The sequence below is a fragment of the Tetrao urogallus genome, assembly GCF_951394365.1.
Source record: "Tetrao urogallus genome assembly, chromosome: 13".
Lineage (NCBI taxonomy): Eukaryota > Metazoa > Chordata > Aves > Galliformes > Phasianidae > Tetrao > Tetrao urogallus.
This window is the reverse complement of record NC_136826.1, coordinates 9872132-9891253: the sequence shown is the minus strand read 5'-3', so window position 1 is coordinate 9891253 and position 19122 is coordinate 9872132. Positions and strand designations below refer to the sequence as shown.

The following is a 19122-nucleotide window of genomic DNA, read 5'->3' as shown; positions in this document are numbered from 1 at the left end:
AGACGCGATGCTGTCTGACACAGGAAAGAATTGAAGGAGCTAAAGATAAGGTTATGGAAGAGAGCAGCAGGTATGATGCTCTCGTCAGGAACTTTATTTTGGGAGTGAGAGGAGGGGAGAGGCTCAGGCACGGAGCGGGTTAGGCTCTAGCATCAGCTGATGGCCGTTGCCCTCATTCTGGGAGGAGATGCCCCGTTCCTCAGCGTTCTGTTGGAGTGAGCGCACGAGGCAGCACCCTGCCGTTCCAGCACCCAGCTTCCTGCCCGTGGCAGCCATAGATGCTGCAGTGGTTGGATTGTCACTTGGAGAGGTGAGAGGGGTCGAGTTGGATGGGTAGATGTTACTGTTTGGTAACTCTGAAGTGCCTCTTAAAATTTGTTTCATTGTAAAAGTTGCTCTCTGAGCAAAATGTTGGCCCACGCCAAAATAGAGGCAGGCTGAGCATATAGCAGAGTTCAGAGGCTCTGTTCTTTGGCTTCCCAGAATTATTGTAGCTCATCTTCCACACAGAGCATCAAAGAAGCAAGTGACAGTAGTGCTCTCACAGGACCCACCTGAGTCTGCCCACAGCCCCTCTGCTTCTCATCTCCTTGAGTTCTGTGCCTTGGAAAGGGACTTTGCTGCTCAGTGAAATCCCCAGTGGGAAACTTGGAACCATAACGCACTGCAATTTCGCTGCATGGTATTTTATCATTTCTATTAATTACAGCTGCTAGATGAGACATCAAAGAGTTCTTAATTATTATAGTCATGGTAGCACTTTATTAAGAGAAATTTATATTCAGCACCTGTTTCCCGCTTATCTCTATAGAAAAGTACTCCAACTACCACCTTAATTTTTTTTGTTGTTAAACATTCTGATAGCAACTTCACAGAAAATGGAAAATGATAAACACAGCAACCTGAAATTTTACCATCTACAAGCTAAGATTAAAGAAAGGTGTTTGATCTGCTCTTGGAAACAGGAGGAAGGTATTTTGAAAACAATGTTTCTCAACAGTAAAAGAACAATTCTGAAGATGACATGCCTAATTTTGGTATCTGATGATTATCTGATTTTTTTGAGAGTGTCATAAGTTTTGTGCATGTTTTGGAAATGCAATAAGCCAAAATATTTATTTAGGATGATGGTACGCAATAAAAGCTGCCTAGTTCAGGGAATTTCAAAATTTAATGGAAGTAAGTGGTGTGCTTTTTAAAACAAACAGATTAAAATTCTTCCAGGAATATTTCTTCAGATGTGTTTGCACAGCTTCCTTTAGAACTGTTTGAGAAGTATGCTCATAATTCCCACCTCCTCTGAAGCACGATTCTCTGTAATCTGATTAACAGTAAGGAACAGCAGAGGCAGAAACTAAAGCTTATCAGCCAAAGTGAAAAAAACACAGGTGGAGACCTGAGTAGATATATTTACTTGAACTCTGTGCTCACCTGTCCTTGTGAGGCTGAGCGACTGCCCTCTGGCCAGCTCTCCTCACAACACCCTGCAGCTTCTCAGAGCGGAAATTCGTCTGCAATGCACAGCACCCCGCCTTTTCTCCCTGAGAAAAAACCTGCCGTAATCATTGCTCTCAAAAGTGCACTTTAAAAGGCATTTTATCTTCATGAAAGAAGATTTATAATGTTAAGAGTAGTGAAATGACTAGGTTTTCTTGACTCGCAATAGTAAATTTTCTACTCTATTGGCAGAAGAGTGCAATGCTTTTTATTCCCAGACTGTTAATGTAAAACCCATGGCATTATTTTTGCTTTCACTGTTAAACAACTATGAAGTGTTTAATTATCCTTCTCCAGGTAGACCAAAACCTCAAAATGAATAAATTTGATATTACGCCTGTAGGAGGAAAATCTACTGTTCTTAAGCAGCCAAGAAAAAAGTTTGTATATAACAGCTGTAATTGTCTCTTCAGTTCCCTTTTTCGCTTACTGTAGTGTATGTTTTCAGAAGGTCATCTTGTCAGGTCGTATCTTTTATTCCTGTCCCTTTCACAAAAGGAAAATGGTTCAGTTGGGCTGAGTTTAACTTTGCTGTGGGTTATTTGACGAATTATGAAGCAGGAGTGCATGCAAGTACTCCTTGATGCCCACCACAAGCCCTTGCCTTGTCCAGTGAAGCAGAACATCCAAAGGATGGGCCAGCCAGGGGACATACGGGCATTTAAGGTATAATGTTGCAAGCAGTGGTAAAGATCTACTTATTTCTTGCTTAAACTGAAGACCAGGATAAGAGTACTGACAAAGTAAAGTACCTTCAAAAAGACAAATGGAGTAGAATCTGGCAATAAAAGACATTACACTAATCAAGTGCAAAATCCCTCTTGTACAAAAGATCAGGAAGCACACGTGCACAGCAAATGCTCCACAGTTTCTTTGTAACAACAGAGAGAAATAAATCCAGAATTTAGTCATTTGGCAAGTAACATGAGAATGCACCAGGTTTCCTTATTTTGTTTTTAATATTGCTGGAGAAGATGATCTTGATTTGTCTGAACTGAAACAGAGGAACGAGCAGTTGGTCAGAAACATCAGCTAAGCATTCTCAATAGGAAATAAGAAATCTATTCTTTCATTTCCAATCCCAGACTACCATTCCTGCCAGTAACTCGAGCCAGAAGGCAAACTGTAGCTCAGATTGTGCCCTCTGGCTTCACCATGCTCTGCAAGAGAAGTGTCCCACTAGGCTGTTGTGTGTGGAAGCTTCCTGCCAGCATGCTGGAGCAGGTGCTGGGGTGCTCCAGGAGCTCTGCATGCAGCAGCATGACTGCAGCTGCATGATTGCATGCAGCAGCAGGTCCAGGGCTCAGCAGCAGCAGCGCCATGGGGATTCCCATGAGTTCTTGTTCTCACTTGGAAATGAAGACAGGCTGCAGTTCTGAGCCTCCATGTGTACCAAGGTAAGGCAGCACGAGGTGAGCATGGGGTTCATTTTTCTTTCTTTTCATCTACTTAATACCTCTGTGGTGGGACTGATGGAGTTGTTAAAATCCCTTGTAATGTACAGGCATGTGTCTTTATGATGTAGAGCAAACAAAAGTAACATCAATCCACCTCCCTCCTTGGACTTTGGCTTGCACCAGTACTAGTTTTTGTAGGGTTCTTTACATTACGAAAAGCATCACTAGACATCATCACTATGAATATTACAGATAAGAGCAGGATCAAAGCAAGGCAACATGGCAAACATTTTGCTTGTCATCAGTCAAAACAGCTTTTTGTGTCTTTAGCGACAACGATTTCCTGACAAACCTCTGCTCCTGAAACCCGCTGCAAATGCAAGACCACCTCGTACTCTTTCACTAAGAGGAAGCGCACATTTCAATTCGTTTTCAAACGCTGGGACCTCCCTGAAGCAGCTTTCTCCCTGCAGAGCCCTCCCTCCGGGCCGGGCCCAACGATGTGCGGGCGGAGAGGGACGGACGGCCGGGAAGGCGGAGACGGGGGGCGGCTCGCTGCCGGGGCGCGCCCCCTGCTGGCACGGCCGCCACGGTGCCGGACCCGCGGGGGAAGCGGCCGGGCCTGGGCTGTGCTCGGCGGTCCCACCCCGAGCAGCGCTGGAGCCGTCGGTTTGATTCTCAGCACGCAACAGGCAATTTTAATTCTTTGAATAACGTTGTATTGCTCCGATAGGTAGGCGTTTATAGAGATAAAGATTAATTTGGGGGGGGATAATACTACCTTTATTTTTTTAATATTGTTACATTGTTCCGATAGTTCAGTGCTTGCACAGCCCCTCTCCTGGACCTCCATTTTAGACGTCCATTTTGAGCACCTTGGAGCGCCCACATCAGTGCTGCTCTTTGGATCAGCAGCATGCTTTTGGAGCACATCTCCCACACTGTGCTTGGACATGCTGGCACAGAGCAGCCTCACAGCCGCCCATTTCATGGCGTTCAGATGACACCGGGCTGGAGGAAGGCTCCAGGTAAGCACACAGTACCCTGCAGCAGCTGTGTGAACACGGGGCCCTCTGTACCAGTTCTGTCACTGTTCAGATGCATTCCCACTGCACCGCAGTACCTGCAGAGGTAGGCACAACCAGAACTGCTGTGAGCAGGTGTGGCAAAACAAACAGCTCTGGCAAACATTTTTGGCAGACAGTATCTTTTACATGAAGAAAAAAAAGCACCCTGCACTGCTGCTGGCACAGGCTGTAACATGACTGCATGCAGCAGCAGGTCCAGGGCTCAGCAGCAGCAGCAGCATGGGGATTCCCACTGCTCCCTGCCCCTGAAGCTTCTCGTCCCAATGCTGACCTCCATCCAGGCAAAGGCTGGCCAGCTGCAACTCCTTCTTATGGTTTTGTCTCTCATTATCCTTGTACCCAGCACTGGCAATCCATCCCACCAGCTCCAAGCCATGGCCTGACTAGTCCTGTTGTGTTCTGGGCATCTCAAAATGGCTGTTGGAAAGGCTTGTAAAAAACAAGTGCTAAATGTGGTGTGACTTTGAAAATCTTCGCTATGCTCTTTAGGTCACAGCCCTCCCATGTGCTGTCTCTCCAGGAACTGTTTGTAAAAGCTGGTGCTGCATTAGCCATCTCCTAAGGCTTTGTGTGGAAGCAGTTTCAAAGGAAGACTTGCACACTTCTGCAGGGATGGTGGGGACCATCTGGCAATGGTTAGTTTGTTATTATTCACTTTGTCAATTTATTCTAACCCTTACTGGTGCTTCAATGTGAGACAGATCCTCAGACAAGCTTGTGAGTTCCTGTCTGGGAACTACCCCAGCCTTCTTCACAATAAACACATGCAAAAAGCTCATTTGGGGCTTCTGTGGCAATTCTGTCTTTTCTGTGTATTCCTTTGTATACCTTGATAGCAGATTGGCTCTAGAAGATGTCTCTCAGGCTTCCTGCTCCTGATGAGACTGAAAAGCTTTTTCAGTCTTTCTGCAGGTTGCGTGTCAGAGTTACATGTTTCAAGAAGGACAGAAGTCAAAGGAGTGATTCTGTGGATATTTTGCCTTTGTTCAGAAATGTCTTGAGTTGCTTAGGCACAAAAGGGTGATCTAGGAAAATATTCATCAAATATTCATCTGACATCAGGAAGAGGTTCACCTCTTCTTTGCAGGAAATTCCTGCCTCAGGCAACAAATATTCACCAAATATTATGAACAAGCAAACATTTTGAAAACATTCAAGACATGATTAGCAGCTCTTTGGAGGATATTGGAGAGATACAGATCCCTGAGTTGACTGGTTAATAAACAGAATAACCAGGAGTCAAACCAGTGCAGGAGCAAAATAGAGAAGACTAAGTCTTGCTTGATTTTGCAAAGATTGGAGGCAAAAAGTGGGCATAGTTGTGATAGATTCAGTCTGAAAGCATTTTCTTGCACATTGCTCGTCTGTAATTTCCCAGCCTTCTATAAATTTGTCAGCATGTGAGCACTGCTCTGTAAGTTTAGTGTGGGTAGTTTAGATTGCATATTCAGAGTGCTGGCTGTGTTGTTTTGGTTATGAGATAGTCATGGTATGTTTCTGTTTGCAGATGGGGAGGTTTTGCCTCTGTGAGTCTATAACCTGGTTCATTTACCTACACTGAATATAAAATTTAGCAGAAACTGTAGCACAAAAAAACTAATAATCATTTATCTGTAGTCTGGTGATACGCTAACATAAATTCAGACTTAGACCTTTTTGTACTGAACCTATAATACCAGTTTTAGGAAAAATGACCCCAAAAAGATCACATGACACAAATTGATGATTCAGATTAAACTTACATCCTGGACCCAGTCTGTCAGAAAGACCTAACCGAGTAATTCTGTGCAGGCGGGCTGTATGCCAAGTGAAGTGTATTACCTCCTGATACTGTAACATGTCATATCGAGTACTTTTTGTCTTCCCACAACACACGCAAGGCCACTGTACAGCCGTAAAGCCAGTGTAAGCCCCATACTGCGTGCTGGGATTAACATCTGTGAATCTGGATCAGATTTGTACTATTGCATTAGCGCCCATGGTAGCATGGCCTCCTTTAAGGAAGATGAACAGCAAAGAGCAAAGGTCCTCGTGGTGGCCATGCACGTGAGTGCTTCTCTTACCTGCTGCTTGGTTACGATCACAGCTGAACGTACAGCTGCCTGTGTGGCTTAGAAGAAAACTCAAGCAGCCATGGCCACCTTCCCACTTATTTGATAGGTGACTTCCTGTTCTTTCCAGTTATTATTACATAACAGAGTATTTCAGTGCTCCTTCCACTTGGCCTGAAGGAAAGGTGTTTAGAATATCCATAGGTATAACCAGGTCTGTAGGTCTGCACAACAACAGCTGCAGTGCAATGATACCATGCCACAGTTTATCCTATCTATTGAGAGGGAAGTGGTCTTCTAATTAATGATTATTCCGTTTAGTTTGTGGTTTAATGAACATTTTTGGAGCAGTTGAAATATTTGAAAAGTACAAAAACAAAGCACATGAAATGTGAAATTCCAAGTGAATTTTAAATCTGTCCTTAATTTCCAGTGCATATTTTGACCTGAGCTTTCAACCAAAGTGCTGTCGTGCAAGCTGTTCTCATCAGGAAAGCAGGCTGACCTACTCGACAGAATTCCTGCTCCTCTTCCACAAAGACTTGTCACAGAATACAGGGAGAATGAAACAGTAACTACAGACAGGTGAAACTTTCCAAGGCAACTGACAACAGCAACTGAAGCACAAATCTTAGCAATGGTGAACTTCTATTATGGGACACACATACTTGAATGAAGACCCAGGGCTTTTGAAATGTGTTTTAGACAATTTTTTATTTAGAAGATGGAGAAATGAGTGGAAACACTATTTAAAATCTTGATTAATAAAAGAAAATGGCTGAGAATATAAAGGTGGCGTGATCAGTGGGAAAGGAGAGCAGTTACTGAAGGGCATCAACAGAACAACAAACCTTCTAACATAGAAGGCACATGGGGAGAGAGCATTAACAACCGACACGAACAAGAGTGTAATGCAGCACTAATGGCAGTGTTAAAATATACAAGCAGACTTTCCAGATTGTGCAAAAAGTGGAATCAAGCACACAGTTAAGAATTAGCACTGCAGAATAACATGGGCAGGCAGGAACAAAATGAGAGGCAAAATTAGTACCTGAGAAGGATATAGGAACACGTTATATCTATATGCACAGGAAATAAAAGCAAAACAAGTGAAAATATTGTTCACTGCTGATAGAAAAAGAAGGCACACGCACACAGAAACCAGCACGTCAGTTTCTTCAGCCTTCAGAACTGCCTTGCAACCTGTTACTGAACCGAATGTTTTGGGGAGGTGACAGCAACAAGTAGCAGCAGGAAAGAACCCATTACATTGAAGTGGTTACGTGGTTACACAGGTTGGCAGCACTTGGAAAACACACTCCAAATTGTTCAGGATGCCAGCCAGAGAACTTCTGAAATTATTGGCGTGTAGCTACAAAAAAATATTGTGGAATTTGTGGGCTCTCCACTGATTGACTAGAGGAAGGAGAAGAAAGGTGAACTTGTGAATGGAAAACTGTTCAGAGTAAATCCAAGGTTCCAGGAAAATAATAAACTATTAATGTGTATGTACTTTGTGAATGAGGTAATTTAAAAAGTGACAAGTCAGAAAGTCACTATGAATTTGTAAAGAATGTGGGGAGCAGTTCAGATGACAGCATCACTGAAAGCGTTCTGGGGAGCAGAAAACGAATCTGAACCAAGATGGTGATGCCACTGCAAAGTTGGCAAACGCCATACTGAGATAGCTAGTCTGGTTAGCCTGATGTAGATGTAAGGAAGAGTGCAAGGCTGAAAGGACTTAGGCAGCCTAAGAATGAGGAAAGGTATAGAAAATACAAACTATGAGAACGTAACACATATGAGAATTTGCTAGAAAAATGAAGTTTGGACGTGATAATATTATGTGAAACAACGATCTAAAACTCTGCTATAAGTTGCAGATTGCTCTTACATAAACTCGGTGTTGGGCAGAGAAGCTTCAGTTAACTCACAGCCAGCTCAGATGCCAGGGCAACCTGTGCAGTGGCACCGACAGCCAAGCGCCAAAACGCTCTTGGCAGGCTGCGGAACGCGCCTTGCTGGGGGCTTTCAGAAAGGTTCGACTGCCTTTTGCCAGGAGTGAGGCCGTGCCTCAAGCAGCGGCTCCAGTGCGTGTGTGTCCTGCACTTTCCCCAGAGAGACTGACATAACAGGTGCCACAAGCCTTACTGGAACGCGCACTTAGGACAAAACGAAACATCGGTTTTGCCCGGGACCTCCGCACAGGGTCTACCTCACCGGAGGCCCCGCTCCAAGCAGCACCTAAGGCGGCTGGGCCGAGCGAACGGCGCCTTCCAGCCGGAGCCGGGGCCCACGGCCCCCGCCCGCCGCCGCCCGCCCCGGAGGCACTCGGGCCGCGCGGCCGCCCGGCTCCGTGCCGCCTCCTCCTGCCCCCCGCCCGGCACCTTCCCGCCCGCGCCGACGCCGGCACCGCGCGGGGCTCCGCGCCCCGACCTCGGCTCCCTGCGGACAAAGGCGGCGGCTCGCGGGGCCGCCCCGAAGCCCGTTCCTCAGGTACCGCTCCCGCCGCCCCCCCCCGGACCCGAGGCGGGATCGCCCCGCGCCATGGCGGCCCCGCCAGGGACAGAGCGGCCGCCATGTTGTCGTCCTGCGGCCTGCGCTAACTTTGGGGAAGTTTCTTTCCCGGCCTCTGGGGGGACGCGAGGAAGGAGGAGACGGGGGGGTGGGGGGGGGAAGGCAGCTCGGCGGCCGGCGGGGCAGCACCGCGACGCGCGGAGCCGTTCCGAGTGCGGCGGCGACGAGCGGCCGCCTCGCATCGACACCGCCCGCCCTCCGCGGGCCGCGCCGGGGCCGCCGGCGGCGCCGCGCCGTATTCACCGCGCGCGTTAGGCCGCTCCGCTGCGCAGACGGCGTAAGGCCGCCGCCGGCCCTCCGTGTGCGAGCGTCTCTCGCGCTACGGCCTCGGCCCCGCCCCCCGCCCCCGCCCCGCCCCTCGCGCCGTTTCCCGCACGCCCATTGGCCGCGGCGGCCGTCACTCTGCGGCTGGGCCCATCTCGCGCTCCCCATTCATGCAGTTTGGTTGCGTGTTGGTGTATTTTACTGTTTGCAATAAAGAGGGGGGGATTTTTTTTTTGTTCAGTTTCTGCTGCAATTAACTCTTGGTCCCGTCGACGTCTCTTTTTTTTTTTTTCTTTTTTTCTTCTTTTTTTTTTTTTGGCAATCCCGCAGGACGCTCGAAAACAGTTTGCCGGCGGTTCCCTTTATATTTTTTACACCTCTCCCGATCTCTCTATTTTGCAATCAACTATTAAGGTGCAACTATGCCCAAAAGAAAGGTAAGCGGGGCAGAACGGGGGCGGGAGGATTACGGCCGTTTGTGCACAAACAGCGCCGATTCGCCGTGTGTGTGTGTGTGTGTGTGTGTGTGTGTGTGTGTGTGTGCGTGCACGCAGAGTTTCGGCGTTTTCCATTTTTGCTGCCCGTCCAGCAGCGCGACCGCTCTCGTAGGGCCGGAGCCGCGCGGCGCGGAGCTGCGAGTTCACTTCGGGCCGCCGCCGGGCGCAGCGCGGCCGTCTCCATGCTGCTCCCGCCGCCTCCATGGTGCCGCCGCGCCTGGGCCGCGCCGCGCCGCTCCGCCGGGCGCCCACCGCCCCGCGCCAGCCCTGGGCAGCGCCGGCGGCATCTGGGCGCGGATATGGCCGTATCCCGGCGGCGCTGAGGCGCTCACGGTGTCCCTTTCTCCGCCGTTTGCCTTTGTTCTCCTTTTTTTTTTTTTTTTTTTTTTTTTTTTTTTTTCTCCCACTTCTTGTCATACCAGATGGTTGTGCAATGGTAAATCGGAGCCATTAGGCGGCGCAGAGTTTGAAACCGTCCTTGAAGGGAAGCGGGGAAGGAGCCGCCACCATCATTAACAACTTTCTCTCGGCCCACGCCGCCGGGATCTCCCGCCCCCCAGCCCCCCGCCCGGCCCCGGGGGACCCTCACCGCCCGCCCCTCCCAAGGGCTCCCAAGGGCCCCGCGCCCCCCTTGGCGGTGCGGGCTGCCGCGCGCTGCCGGCCGCTCCACGTGCTCGGAAGGGATCCCGGCGCGGCGGGACGCGGCGCGGAGCCGCGGGGCGGCGGAGTGCGCGCGGAGCTTTGTCCTTGCGCGAGGCCGGCGGCGACCTTGTTGTGGCCGCGGATTTGGCGGGAACTTTTTAAACGCGGCGACGCCGCGGCGCGGTGACGTAGCGGCTCGGCGGCCGCGGGGCACGCTGGGAGCTGTAGTCCGCCGGGCAGCTGTGAGGCCGCGTCCCCGCTCATCGCCCTGCCTCTCATCGCCCTTCTCGCTTCTCTTGCAGGCTCCAGCTGAAGGCGAGGCGAAGGAGGAGGTAGGATTTCCTTCCTCGGTTCCGCTCTGCGCAGGACTTCTGTGGCGGTGTGGGTTAAATCCGAGGTTCCCCTTACGGGTGTGAGCCCTCGGCATCCCGCTGCGGGACCGCCCGTCCGCTCTGAGTCCCCCAGACGCCGCTCTGCACACCGGCCGTTCGGGGCCCGGGGCTGCGGGCCTCCAGGCCCTTACAGCTCAGACATGGCCCTCGGGGCAGTAAGGGGACGTGGTTACCTGGCATCTCAGTAGGGCTGCTTGTGCAGGGGAGCAGCGCTGAGCGAGCCGTCAGCCCTATATCCAGAGGTTCCTAAATCCTGGGGTGTGCAGGGTGTGTGCTGTGTTGTGCTGTGCTGTGCTGGGAAAGCACAGCTCTGTGCTTGCTGAGCTGTAGTGACACCTCTTTCTTTATGCAGCCAAAGAGAAGGTCAGCCAGACTATCTGCTGTGAGTATTCCTCTCTGATCTCTTCATACTCCATCTCATGGGATGTTAAGTTCTGGGGGAAAGTTGCAGAGAGACTGTTTTTTCCTGCTGCTGCTGTTAGAGGCCAAGTTAACAGTATAAAAATATTTAAGAGTAAAATTCCTACTTTATGTGTCTGGGTTTTGAGCAGCAGCACGTTACAGGGCTCACTTTCACACATCTCATGTGAGTTGTGCAAGTCGTTTCATTCATCTATTAGTGAACATACGTCTGGACCCATGAGTTGGGTATCCAGACTCAAGGACTATTGATTTTAAGACAGACTTGGTGTCTGTAGGTCTCCTCACTACAGATACCTGCCCATAGCTCTTTAAATTGTCCACGCTTTCTTTAAGCTTGTAATTTGCCCATTGATTTTCAGTGTCCAAGTGTTGGGTAAGCTGAGATCTAGAGGGTGTAAATCTCTGTTGAGTGGTAGGGTTCAGCCCAGAGTCAGTCTTACCCAGGCTCTTGGTATCCTTTCCTACAGACTTAGTGTGCCCAGCCCTTTTTTAAGCAGTCTTGGAAATGCCAAGTGGATAACAGTTATTATTTAAAAAAGAAAGTACTTAATTTTAGTGAAAGCTAAGATGTGTGTTGACTTCTAGAGTTATGTGCAGATGTTAATACGTCTCATTTTTGACAGATGCTTGCCTTCACAGTAGACAGTGACACTCAGACACAGTAGTGATCCACTCACTAGTGCTAGTCAGCATCTGTGCTGTAGCCACTGTAAGGTATATGAGGAAATGTGAGTTTGAACAAGAAAAGATATTGACCCATCACTGACATTAATTCCTTATTACTACAGAAAGAAGCTGTCAACTCAAAATATCTTTTGTTGGAGTAGTTTTCAAAAGTTATCAGTGTAATGCTAAAACTTGTATAGGGCTCATCTGACTGTTTCTTATATGTGTTTTGTACAGAAACCTGCTCCGCCTAAACCGGAGCCAAAGCCCAAAAAGGCAGCACCTAAGGTAAGTGTTGAAGGTATCCTGAACTGAAGTTAACACTTCTGTTTTCCAGGGTACTCATAGAGGGGGAAAAAAGCACTGAAACAACCCAAAACATTCACAACTTTTTTTTTTTTTTTTCCATAGTTTTCTTTAAAGATTGAGTCTTGTGGGTTAAAACAATGTGAAATTGTGACATCAAATTAATTTAATCCAAATTCTCCTGAAGGAATGTGGTAAACTGATCAGATTTTAAGTCAGTTGTAGTGAGGCTCTACTGCTGCCTCACAAGGCCATTCTGTAGTTTCTTACCATGTATTGTTGGGAAATTGTATTGATTTCAATAGAGATCAGAGATTCAGTTAGGGAAGGCATTGAAAATCATGCTTTTAATTGCAGTTTCTTATTGAGTTTTCATTCAGAGGCACTCCTTTCATTTATCAGCTTATCAGATTTTAATCACTGGAGATAAAGATCTACATACTCATTTCCTTAAGCTGGATATTTTCCGAAATGTCAAAAATATCAGCATGTCTGACAATACAGCTAAACAAGAAGTATTTACATTTTCTTTGTGCTTTGGAGCAACAACTCGAAACATTAAAGGAGGCTGTTTCTGTGATCCATGAGGTATTTATTCTTCCTTTCTGCCACGCTTTCCCAGAGGTCACGGCTTGCAATCCTTTTATTTTAGAGCTATCAGTAAATACTCAGATTGCATTAGGCATTTGCTATTGGGAAAACAAAAAAAAAAATTCTCCTTTTAGTCTGTTTCCATCATACATTTTCCTTGGTGGTTTTGAGCAAAGCACAGGTTTTTAGTTACAGAAGGGTATGATGGCCTGAGAACCAGGTGCTTTTTTGTACACATTTAAAAGCCCTCACAATCACATACGGCATCATGGGCTTCCAGACGATGAAAAAACTGCTCTGCCTCGAGTTCTGCTGTGTGGAGCAGCAAAAAACGTCACGAGGAGAGGACAAGAAAGAGAACCCCACATGCTGTCTGGGGATCCCCCATCACAGTGGCGTCCAGAGCAAGTTTTTCACATCTGCATCTTGGCTGTGCAGCCTGAACTTCTAGATCCCATTCCAGAGCGGCGGGGGAACCCAGGAGCCCTGCTGCTCAGCATTCCTGCGGTGTGAGCCGCTAGCATTCTGCGCTGCACCTCCCTCTAGTGGCTGCTCCCTCGAGCCCACATTGCTCCTGTAGCCCCAGCGGAAAGAGAGCTGGGATCTGCAAGTGCTGGGGTCAGCTTCTGCTGATCACTCGTGCAGAGGTCAGTGCAATTGCATACGATGCGTGGTGATGGCTTTTCTTCAGGCTTGCTTTTTTATTTTTCATTTTGATGGAAACATCTAAAGATTTATACACAAAAGCTGTGCTAACAGAATTTTGGAGTTGCAGAGCTAAGCATTTAAAAGTTAAGGACTGTAAGTGACTGTTAGAGCCTACTCCAGTCCCGTGCTGCACGAGCTGTGTGGTGCATCTCCTCTCAGGGACTGATTGCTATTGAGTTCTGCTGGCAAGTTGTGAGTTGCCCCACACCCAGGGCAGCGGCATTGTTCTTCTTGCAGTTAAGGTGTTGGTTTGAATCTAGGACAATTGAGCTTTGGCTCTCTGAAGCTATCTAATACAGGACCAGCATCAATGCAGAAGGGGTTGTAGTAAGAGGTACTTAGTAATAATTCTACAGGATCCTGTAGTAATTCTACAGGATCCCAAGTTCCCAGTCACAGCTGTATTGTGCAAGGCACTTTCTTTCCATTCAGAGTCCAGTCGTAGAAAGTAATTTCTCTGGATTCTTCTCAAGTCTTGTTTTAAGAGGCTTTGCCAACAGACAGTAGTCTGCAGAGCAAGTGACTAACACACCTGTGCTGCTAGAGAGCCCTTCACAGCAGACTGCTTTTGTGTGCTTCAGAGGTCTCCAGAAGTTTGTTCAAGGGACAGAGAGCAAGCCAGTATCGCAGCAGCGTTGCAGTTCCAAACCTTAACACTGCCAGACACTTCCAGAACAGTTATGTGCTGGTGTTACTCTGATGGTTATTTTTCTTGGCCTTTTCCTTCTTCCACTCTGCCTCTTGAAAGTGTAAGTGGTGCTCTTTCAACTGGGGGAAGAGGGCGAGAGGAGGCAGATGGCTCTCTTTCCTGCTCTATTTGACGACTCTCTTCCTTCACTCTGGAAAAGAGCTGTTGTGTATCCTTCATAAGTCAGTCCCCACAATGGAGGAGAAGGTTCTGGAGAGTGGGCACAGCCTGGGGGAAGGAGACTTCTAATGCCACTGAGCTGGAGTTTTCCAGGTGGGCTGAAATCCCTCAGGAAGGTCAGGCTGGGGAGTGGGAGGATAGAGAGGAAAAAGCCTCACACCTGATTGGTGCCACCAACCTCCTGTCTGAGCTTTCCGCACTGTTACAGGACTTGGTTTTAATTTGGGTGAGTTTTTTATCATCAGCATTACTGAATAATCAGGTGGCTTTGCTCTTACCATTTTGTGTCTGTGATTGACATTAGCAAACAACTCATTTTTGGTGTGAATTAATTTTGTGAACTAATAAGCTAGGAGTTGAAATAAGCATATAGACTTTCTAGAAGTTTTAGACACTGGGACAACTCCATTTTCTGACTAGGTAAATGTGTGTATTTGCTATTTATGTGCTTAGCTTCATTTACCTTTGGGTAATAGTTTTGGAGGTATTTATTGTTCTTTTGTTGGAACCATGTTTATCAGTCATGATCTGCTTAGATTCTCTGATGGTTTCTGGTTTGCTGGTTCTTTATTGGCAGCAAGGGGCAGATCCTTGCAAGTGAAACTGGTAAGAAACCATGCTTGTTTCTGGGTTAGGGTCAGAGTTTGACCTTACTGTATAGAAAACTGTTACTACAGAAGTTGTGGCATTGAACTTTGTTTTGATTTAGTCTGATCAGCCATACAAGAAAGTGTGGTTAAATAATAACTGCAAAGTTTGCGTTGTTATTGAAGTGATGCTGTTGGGCCCCCAGCTTGTGCATCACACAAATGGTTTATTATAGTAAGGAATATTTCGGGCAGACAAGGGGGAAAGTCCTTTGACTACAGCTTTGTTAGAGTTTCTAAATAGGCCTCAATAGCACATCTGAAGTATTCTGGTATTTCCACTAGTTGCACATGTTCTTTTTGTTCTTTGGTATGCCTTTCAGCAGCACAGCAGAAATACAGGCCAGTTCAACTCCAGCATTTTTTAGCTAATTTAATTGAATGCCTATTTAAAATAGGAATTCTTTTAACCCCAGCTGTGACTGCTTTTATATTATGCACTTCTCAGTAGCACGTTTGGGGCAGAATAGAAGGAGAACACTTCTCCATAGAAACCTTCATCTCATCTTTGTCACTAGGAAGTTCTGTGTGTAGAAGAAGGTTGTGTGGACAGGTTCAGAGTTGTGAATGTGCAAATGAAGGCATACGAGTTGGAAGTCAGCATTTGCCATATCACAGTTTCTTTTCTTAACAGAAAGAAAAGGCAGCAAACGATAAAAAGGAAGACAAAAAGGCAGCAACAAAAGGGAAGAAAGGAGCCAAAGGCAAAGATGAAACTAAACAAGAGGATGCAAAAGAAGAAAACCACTCTGAAAATGGAGATACCAAAACTAATGAGGTACCTTAGCTACAGTAAACGTGGGAATAAACACAGATGTATTGGTAATGCATCTGCTGGAACTAATGATTGGGGCCTCCTGTCGGAAGGTGCTGCGTTCACTGCTGTCCTGTTAAGACACACCAGCTGCAGTGTCTGCGCAGGGCGACTCCCAGGGAGAGCCTGAAAGAATAGCATTCTCCTCAAACTCTTTCCTGCTATGTGGTAGAGCCCTTCCACAGGTGGTCTGTGCTATTGTAGTGTCCCTCTCTGTGTTGGCACAAGAGCAATGCAGAATATCTGGGGAACAATAGAGCTCAGAAAGATTGCTGTCCAACCCTGAGCTGACTTTGCATATCCTCTCTGGACTGCTGGATTGCCTATTCTGCTCAGCACGGGTTGGTACTGTGCCAGAAATCTGGTTTTAAGTTTTGCACAATTCTTTAAAACAATTCTTCGCATCAGAACAGTTCAACAAGAGTTCTTCAAAACAAACTTGGTCTTGTCTCTTGATCTGAAAGCCTCTTTCTTATAGGTTCTTGGTCTTGTCTCTTGATTTGCAAGCCTCTTCCTTGCAGGTTCTTACCGTATCAGCTACTTACACAAGAGCTGCCGTTTGCTAGGACTGGCTACAAGCTTCAGTCCGCTCCTGATGGCCTTTTCCTAGCACTCCTGTTGCTGATAGAAGTGCAACATTTGCTACAGGCTCCTTTTATCCCTGCAGCTGTAGCCTAGCCTGTTGTGTACTCCAGTGCTGTTGATTTACAGTGCTCTCTCTTCGTGTGCTGAGTATCGCTACAGAGTTAATGGGTCATTCATTTGTTCATTCTAAAAAACAATTCTCAAGCTTCTCTGCTAAAAATTAATATGGCACCATCGTCCTTCCAAGGACCGCTGATAGGAGCTTGGCAATTTTGATGTGTTGACTTAGAAAGTAATAGCAGACGTTTTATAGAAAACAGGTGAGATCTGCCTCCCTGAAGTTCGTACAACACAGTATTTGTGTGTAGTTCTTACACTTCCTATGACTGGACGGAGATGAGGACGTGAACTTCCCCTAGCACTTGATTGATCCTTATCTAAAACACGTTTCAAATTCTGTCTTTGGATTCTCTTATCATTCTGATATTAATCAGTCATCAAATGATACTCCTCCTCCACGGTGTAGTTTTTAGAGTTATCAGCCAACGCGTTGTTGTGTTGATATTATTGGTAGTAGCTGTGCTTTCCTGTTTATCTACACAAAGTGTTGTCCATGTGCGTGCTAACAAAGTAGTCTCTCTTTGATGCTTGTTAGAATGGGATCCGATTAGCATTACAAATAATATTTCTATTCTTCCCAAACACTTTTATAGGCACCAGCTGCTGAAGCATCTGATGATAAGGAAGCCAAGTCCGAGTAATGTTAACCCTGCCCTATATCTCCATCATTTGGTATCCGTACCTCCATGCTGTATTGTTAACAGAGAGGAATATTTTTATCAACTATTTTATAAATGCAGGTTTTTTTAGCATGAATTTAATTATGGAACATCTTCATCTCGGTTACTTGGGAATTAAATCCCTAACAAACAAAACAAAACAAAAAAAAAATCATTGTTTTTAAATTTTGTGATTGTAATAGTTTGTATGGTACATGGAAAGAATAAGTGGTGGTAGCTTTTGACTTCTGTCAGTGTGTCCCTTTTTGTGTAAGTCATGCTTACAGAGTTCAGATTTTAATTTTACCCTTGTACGTGTTGTATGGTTTCTTAAAGTGGGGAGGTCTCAAAACAAATAACTGTGTTAAACATTCCAGTGGTTCTGTGGGTTGCTTTTATAAAGAAGGTGAGCTATTTTCATGAAAAAAAAAAAAATACCTAAGAGCTGGAAATCTGTTGTTTTCCCAAATGTAATTTTATTTTGTCGGTTTTGAAAAATAAATAAATAATGAAAAAAAAGTGTAATCATGTTTTTAAATGAAATACAAGCATTTCTTTTAAAAGGGCAGGTCGGTTGTATGTACCCACTGTTAGGAATTTTGCTGGATTTATCTTAATAAAAAAGACTCCTCAAAAACTGACTGTGGTTCGTTGCTTGTGCTGCACACGCGCTGCTGGAGCTGTGCTGGCGGACCTGTGCAGCTGGGACCTGGCATCCACAGCACGGCCGGTGCTTGGGCCCCTGGCTCCCGCCGTTGTGTCAACAAAACCGACCCCGTGCAGTCAGGATGGGAACAGATGGTTCCAGAGGAAAGGCGCCGCCCAGCATTCCCACATGGGAGCTTGCGTTCTAAACCTTGCTTCCCCGAGAGAAGCTGAGATGTTGGTGTTGCCCAGCGTGCCTTAAGGGCTGTTGGTGTTATGAGCTCTGGTGGGTGTTGTCTCCTTTACGTTTCAGTGCCTGGTAATTGATAACGGTTTAGAAGAGGGGTCTTCCTTAGAAATAGCAGGTGAGCTTGGAGATAGCAGTGCTGACAGCAAACGTCTGGTAGTGTAAAATGGTTTTCTGTTATGCTGGAATGGCCATAGTACCAGATAAAGTGCGTGCTTACCTACCTTTTACTTATAGCCTCCTCTAATATATCCTACGTACAGAGCGTTTTCCTGCTTAGCTTCCCCCAGCATGATCATGTGTGTATTTACAGAAAATGGTTTCCATGAATGCAAGCCTGTTCTGGGAATTGCTGCTAGACTAGGCAGTATACATAGGGGTTTAATATGTTTTACCTAGTCTTATTTCTGTTGCTACAGCTATGCTATACAATTTTTTTCAAGGACACTTCACATTTTCCTCTCTAAGCCACCTTCTTTATGGTCTCTTCACATTGATGACCAAATTTATCATGTATTTGATAGGAAGAAAAATGTCTGCAATGCAGAAAGTATGTTTTGTGTGTGTGTGGGATTGTTTTGCAGCTCAGAAATGTGAAATTCCAGGAGGCTGCACAGTTCATCTCCTATCCACAGCCCAACTCGGTGTCTCAGTGCAGTGCCCTGTATGAAATGGCTGTTCCCTGAGCAGCACCCCGGGGTGCTGGCTACTCGGTGATGTTTAGTGGTGATTTCACCTCCAAGGCCTAAAGCACAGATGATTTTTATTTCTGCTGTGACACCTTTCATGCCATAGATGTGCCCTGTTAAAGCAGCCAGCGTATGTGAGCTACAACTTCCTTGCAGGGCTGTTACACAAGTTCAGGTGGTATTTTTCCCTCCTAGGATTTTCTATGGGCTGCATCTGTCGCTGTGTGAAATCTCATGGTGATTTAGTGATACCAGGAGATTCTGCGTATTTTAGGTTGAAGGGATCCAGTGACAATTCAGATGTCATCCCCACACTTTTACGCATGAAAATTACTGAATTTAGCTTGCTTTTGGGCAATGAAGGATCGCTAATAAGCACGGCAGTTTGTTTCAGAGACAAGATGCAATAGTTTTTAGGGTCTGACCAAATGCTGCTCGAAGTTGGTGCGAAATAGCAGTGGGCCTGCACAGCTTTAAGGATAAAATGCATTTTGGAATAAAGCATATTATAGCTGCAGTGTCTCCTCCCAGCTTCCAGTGGTTGCTGGGCAGGGGCGTAACACAGCACATCTGGTGTAATTAGGAAGGTGAGCTCTTTGTGCAAATCTCAGTGACGCCCCTCTCTTCCCAGTTTCATTCTCCCTTAGTGTTTCAGGCGTGGTTATTTAAATAGTAGCCAACAGTATGAGTATGGTTGGTATTTTCTTCCTAGCAAAAGGCTCATCCATGTGCCAAAGTGTAATCAGCCC

The 19122-nt window shown here is 46.5% G+C and overlaps 1 protein-coding gene across 1 annotated transcript; it reads left to right on the top strand.

The window, feature by feature from the left end:
* Positions 1 to 9296: 9296 nt before the first annotated feature.
* HMGN5 (high mobility group nucleosome binding domain 5) lies at positions 9297 to 16774 on the top strand (the record flags this gene model as incomplete). The annotated part of the gene is made up of 6 exons (XM_079541920.1): positions 9297 to 9311; positions 10316 to 10345; positions 10758 to 10787; positions 11732 to 11782; positions 15249 to 15392; positions 16727 to 16774. 6 exons carry the CDS (start codon positions 9297 to 9299, stop codon positions 16772 to 16774), a joined length of 318 nt encoding a protein of 105 aa, XP_079398046.1.
* Between the last annotated feature and the right edge of the window lie 2348 nt (positions 16775 to 19122).